Raw genomic sequence first — 6,000 nt, forward strand, 5'->3', positions numbered from 1 at the left:
AATGTTTTGTCACAAAGAAATCAAAACACCAGTGAGGCCAGGCTACTCTAAAAAAAAAAAACGTATCAAACCAGCATCTTCACAGTGAAACTCTTCCTGTTTTTCTAACCAGAAGACTCTCCCCCAAAGGAGATGCCCCGTTCCCAGAGACAATGCAATGCATGAGGTGGACAGAGCAAGCTCCTATTCCAGCCTCCTGTTTCAAAAATCAATTTAACATACAGTCCTCAACTAAAGGACATATCAGATATTAAACTGAGAAGAACAGGTTTTAAATTTTTTATTAAAGTTAATGTTTAAAATTTTTATTAAAGTTAATGTTTAAAATTAAATATACACAAGTTAAGAGGGAAGGTACTGCGCATCTGGGGGTCAGGCTTGATTTATGAGGGATTACAGGTATCGGTTACAAGGGTGAAGAGATACAAACATATCACATAACCAGCATACACCCAGCTGGAGGTGCAAGAGTTTTTAAAGCTTCAGTAGACAAGTGGGCTTGAGTACACCAAGTACACCAAGTCAGTATCAGCGTAGCAAATGAATACGTGGCTGGGGTCATCAGGGAAGGAAATGGGTTATTTCCCCACTCAGCGGTCTTGAGTATTTCATGTGGTATTGACGGTGTCCTGTGATGTGTTCCATCTAAAGATCTATACTAAACTTAATCTTAGCTCATGGAAAGCAGAGAAGCAATGCTGACACCACCAGACACGAGACGAGGCGACGCTACGCAGCCCCTCTGCCCCCACCGCTTTCTACCTCGCCACCACGAGCTCCCAGACACGCACCAAACACCATTCATGTGACTTTGAGAACTAGGTATCAGGTGAGGGTAGTGTCCCTGCCTTCTGATCACTGGCCACTAGCAGGGATTTCAGTTCTTGTTCCCGGGCTTTCTTTTTTTTTTTTAAAGGATAGCCCCTTTTGTAAACACAAATCTTCCAGGGTTTTTCTGTCAAGGCCCTCATATGATCGTTGCTCACTCATTGTAACTGCTTTTTAACCACCAAAACTCTCAATATCAAAATGAAAATTTTGCATAGCGTGGGGTTCTGATCCAAAGCTTAATTGACCTGGTTCTGTGGATCCTAGCCAGACTATGCCACTGTAACCATGCCTTTGTGAGTCACAACTGAGAATACCAAATTCAGGACAAACTGCTGAGAAATAGGGCAGACACACCCCAAAACTGGGGGTTCTTCTCCCATAAAATATGCCAAACCAGCAACATAAGTAAACTTCTGTTTCACCACACTGGCTAAGAAGAAGTCAGAAAAGCAGTTTCCTTAGGCATTCCAGTTGTTCTATCACCACCAAAACACTAGACTTAAAAGATGAGTGGTTCTTTAAAACCAATTTGATCAAATAAAAGGTTCTTCTGATCCCAAAGGACCAGCCACACACCCAGGTCAGTATATAACTCAGATCTTACCCAATAATCATGCGGTTGCCAATCCTTTAGGTAATCTGCTTTGAACTGTTTGCTATCACTTACAGTCACTTTATTATCTACAGAAAGATAGATTTTAAGTGAGTATAAGAGATAAACAGATCAAAGCAGATTACTAAGCAAATAAAACAAAACACGCAAACTAAGCTTGATTCAGTAAAGAAACAGGATACAGAATGTAATTTCTTACCCTAAATGCTGAATTAGACAGGATGAAGAGTTTCTGTAGCTCAGAGTCCCAATTATTTCTTCTTACAGACCGGAACCCTGCCTCAGTCTGGACTCTCCCCTGCCTTTCCCTTCAGGTCAGTTCCTTTGTTCCTCCAGGTACTTTCAGCAGTCCTTCTTCTTGGGAAGGCAATGGAGGAGAGTCTTGTTTGCCCTCCTTCCCACCCTTCCCTAAGATTTACATAAACCAGGAATCTTTTGTTTCCCAAACTTGACACTCCTTCTCCTTGTAGTGGAAAGTTACAAGAAGTCCAAGATAATGTTTAGTATCAGGAGACAAGACCACCTGATCTAGCACTGTCACAGCTACATCCCAGGAAGGAGAGATTAGTATCTTTATAGTCTTGTTGTGTCTTCCTAATGGCCCATCAAATCTGATGGCCTATCATCTGGTGGGTGTCTTCCCAATACACTCCCAGTTGTAATTGTTACATAGTCGATATTCCTAACTTTAGATACAGAAATGATACATGCATACACATTGGATAATCACATTCAGTAAATCATAACCTATCAAATGATATCTTCCATGAGTCATCTTGCAGAAAGTATATCTCAGTTATGTCATATCCATATCATAAGCATATTTTCATAAAGGCTATGGAGTGTAATGTCTCAAGGCCTTGTACTAAAATTACTGCCAGAGTGTGTAGGGTGTGAGCACTGGGATATAGTCTGTCACAAGAGCCTGGGTCAGAATTGCCTTGGGAAACAAACACATGTACCTTTTGCCTAGTTCCTAGTCACTTACTGTGGACTTCTCTCCCCAAATCACGTGAGACAATATTGACCTAAACAACTGAACAACACTCTGATTGTATCCAGTTATTTCAGTTAGTTGCACAATTTGGGGTGTGCTGTTGTTCACCATTTCAGATGGGAGATGTAAAAACAGTTGGCAGCTTGTCCAAAAGCTTGGAGTATTCTCTCCTGTTTGATTGAACTGCACTTGAAGTTTCTCCTTCTCATCATGGAGGGGGCAGGGAAAAGCAAAAATAAAATAAGAAAAGACTATTTGAATAAATTGTTATTTTGTCAAAGTCCCCAATCAATCTGAGCTATAGTCAGGCAAGTCAAACTAATATCTGGTTATGGGACCAAATGGCCCTCAAAAAAGAGGAAAAACCCACAACACAGAGAGGTATAAGATACATCCAGTTTCATATAACTAGAAATTCCAGAGCAAGTTAAAGGTGATGACTCAGAATCAAGACAAGAGATTCTCCCATTACATTCTTTTCTGAACATTGAAACCTGCTTCACTCATTACTATTGAGTTGTATCATTTACAAAACTTCTAGCATCATCATAATGGGGAAAAAACCCAACCTCTCCATCTGCAAACAATTCCATCTCAATAGGAAAAATCTGAGAAGAGGCTTTGCCAATAGTTGGAAACTGAGATTTGAACTCCAAATGATTATACTGCATTTGAGATCCATTCAAATTCCCCTTCCAGGTCTGTGACACTTTCATCTCAGGCCCTAAATCACTAAGTTTTAGGATAAAATCTAAGTGTTATTCCCAAGCAGAGGGCTGAGAACACTGAATCATAAGACACAGTGAGAGGTGGAAGTGTAGAAAGTGGAAAACATAAATTCTGGCTCAAAGAGAAAAACACTGCTGGAGTAATTCAGAAAGGGGGAATCCTTGCGACTCACCACTTCTTCAGGTGTCACAGAGGTTGAAAAAACTTATTTTCCTATCCCTAATCCTGCTCCTTCTCTTTGTTATATTTATATACATTTAAAATGAGAAAAATGGTACAAAAACGTTCAACAGAACCCAGTGCAATGTGAAAACAACTGGGAATCAGTCAATCTGTCCATAGTGGGGGAATGTGGTGACCAACAATTGCTTTGCAGTGGGAGGAAAAGTATATATGGGATGCTCCAAATTTGTTTATATTAGGAAAAGTGATGGATGTTATGTCAGGTCTTCACAAAATTTGCTAAATTACCATAACCACTATAAATGGACTATCTTTTTAATTGAAAAAAACTTTGTTTTTATATCAACATCGCTAATTGAAGCTAGCTAAATCCTAGTGGAATCAAGGCCCAAGTACATTAAACCTCCATGTCCCTAGTTGAGGTCACTCCTGGTTCCCCCACCTGGAGTTGACAGACATTCTTGTTTGAGGGAGACACACTTCCACAACATAGAACAAAGCAGTTGATCATAAAGACTCTGGGATTCTCCCCAAGGGAGGATGTGCTACAGCAGGGAAAAGCAGACAACTCATCTGGGGGAACTGAAAGATCACAGGGACACAAATGGTGCCTTTAATTTCACTATGTGGGAATTAGTGAAAGGAAAACAATCTTTTCTCAGCTCTAGACAGGGTTTGTATGGTCTCTATCTCCCTTGCAGCATCTCGAATGATAAATAAAGGCTGAGTTCAGATATAAGAACTTGCCATATTCATAAAATTCATGGGGTCACTCTCTTGTGTGGATCCTCTGATGTCTAATAAGTTTTGAGCTCTGAGCAAAGGTTTTCCCACACTCACAACATGCATAAGGTTTCTCCCCGGTGTGGATTCTCTGATGTTGAATAAGGGCTGAGCTCTGAGAAAAGGTTTTCCTGCACTCACAGCATTCATAGGGTTTCTCCCCTGTGTGGATTCTCTGATGTTGAATAAGAGCTGAGCTCCAAGAGAAGGTTTTCCCACACTCACAGCATCTATAGGGTTTCTGCCCTGTGTGGATTCTCTGGTGGCTAATAAGGGTTGAGCTATCAGTGAAAGTTTTCCCACACTCACAGCATTCATAGGGTTTTTCCCCTGTGTGGATTCTCTGATGGCTAATAAGGTTTGAACTACCCGTGAAGGTTTTCCCGCATTCACAGCATTCATAGGGTTTCTCCCCGGTGTGGATCCTCTGATGTCTAATAAGCTGTGAGCTCTGAGCGAAGGTTTGCCCACACTCATAGCATTCATAGGGTTTCTCTCCTGTGTGGATTCTCTGATGTTGAATAAGGTGTAAGCTCCGAGAGAAGGATTTCCCACACTCACAGCATTCATAGGGTTTCTCCCCTGTGTGGATTCTCTGATGACTAATAAGGGTTGAGTGATCAGTGAAGGATTTCCCACACTCACAGCATTCATAGGGTTTCTCTCCTGTATGGATTCTCTTATGTGTAGTAAGGTTTGAGCTCTGAGCGAAGGTTTTCCCACACTCACAGCATTCATAGGGTTTCTCCCCTGTGTGGCTTCTCTGATGGATAATAAGGTGTGCTCGCTTACTGAACTTTTTCCCACAGTCAGTGCATGTGTTATTTCTCTCTCCCTTGAGGATAATCTGCTGGGCCATGGTATTCTTGTTGTGTTTCTGAGTTCCCTGATAATTAACAGATTGACCAGTTTTCTGCATTGGCTGGTTTCCCTGCTGCTTCTCTGGCCTGTACTGACTCTCACAGGCTTTTTCCTGCTCACAACTCCTGGACACACTCTCTTTGCATCTTTGCAGTAACACCCCATGTGGTTCCACTTCCTCATCATGTTCCTGCTGAGGATTCTGATCCATGGTCTCATTCACCATCCCATTACCTGGTGGGACAGAGAAAGAAAAACCTCAGAAACCAGAATGGAAAAGGGGAGAACAAACCAAAAGAACAGCTGGAGATGGAAAAAAAAAATCAGGGACTGAATTTCCCCAAACTCTTCTTTAAAGGGGAGAGAGTAGGGGATCAGTTCTGCATCCAGTTCCCATCTAAACACTCAGGGAGAAGGAAGTTCAGGGAGGGAGCTACTGCCATGAGTTAGTCAGGATGGGTAGGAAGCCATGAGCAATATCTGTCCTGAGCATATGACACCTGCTGGGGACAATCCTGAATTCAGACAGCTCACAAGTCTTTGTTGGGAATCCCAGCTGTTTCCTTCAGGAACTGATAGTATTTGAGTTGGTTTAATGATCACTCACCTGTACAGCTGCCTCTCAGGATCTCGCTTTCCTCTGAGCTCTGGAGATCTGGGGGAAATGGCTCTTCCTCACATACCATTCTCTAACTAATCTCACCCTTCGCTCCCTCCTGGGACCCAAGGAACAGCCACTCCTTGTGTTCTCTCCTCCCCTCCCATTGCCCACAGCCCTCCTTGTTATCAGTGCTCCCAAATTCTCTGCTCCCCAACCATTTTCACCCCATAATCCCACTGTCTCAATTGTTCCATGGTCCTGATTCCCAAGAGCTACTGCCAAAAATGTGTCCCATTTCTCCCTCCCATAGCTAGCACCCCTTTTTCCTGGAGCACCTGCTACCCAGCACCCACGCTCCCCTTACTCTAACCAGCAGCAACCCTTCCAGATCCTTGAGTTCCA

The 6,000-nt window shown here is 42.5% G+C and overlaps 1 protein-coding gene and 1 pseudogene across 1 annotated transcript; both read right to left on the reverse strand.

Annotated features, from left to right (window-relative positions):
- Positions 1-127: 127 nt before the first annotated feature.
- On the reverse strand, positions 128-306 carry LOC135889692 (U2 spliceosomal RNA; annotated as a pseudogene).
- A 3,816-nt stretch (positions 307-4,122) lies between these two features.
- Positions 4,123-5,683, reverse strand: LOC135889205 (zinc finger protein 135-like). The gene is made up of 3 exons (XM_065417039.1): positions 5,605-5,683; positions 5,056-5,231; positions 4,123-4,890 (listed from the first exon to the last, which is right to left on the reverse strand). The coding sequence occupies exons 1-3, from the start codon at positions 5,681-5,683 to the stop codon at positions 4,123-4,125; spliced, it is 1,023 nt and encodes a 340-aa protein (XP_065273111.1).
- Between the last annotated feature and the right edge of the window lie 317 nt (positions 5,684-6,000).

The sequence above is a fragment of the Emys orbicularis genome, chromosome 15 (assembly GCF_028017835.1).
Source record: "Emys orbicularis isolate rEmyOrb1 chromosome 15, rEmyOrb1.hap1, whole genome shotgun sequence".
Classification (NCBI taxonomy): domain Eukaryota; kingdom Metazoa; phylum Chordata; order Testudines; family Emydidae; genus Emys; species Emys orbicularis.

Bases quoted from the DNA above. Each gene is read 5' to 3' on its own strand.
- LOC135889205 (XM_065417039.1), bottom strand. From the start codon at position 5,683: ATGGTATGTGAGGAAGAGCCATTTCCCCCAGATCTCCAGAGCTCAGAG. The intron at 5,232-5,604 runs GTGAGTGATCAT...CTGTCCCACCAG, and splicing joins CCTGAGAGGCAGCTGTACAG to GTAATGGGATGGTGAATGAG. The intron at 4,891-5,055 runs ATGCAGAAAACT...CAGAGAAGCCAC, and splicing joins AGCAGCAGGGAAACCAGCCA to ACAGGGGAGAAACCCTATGA.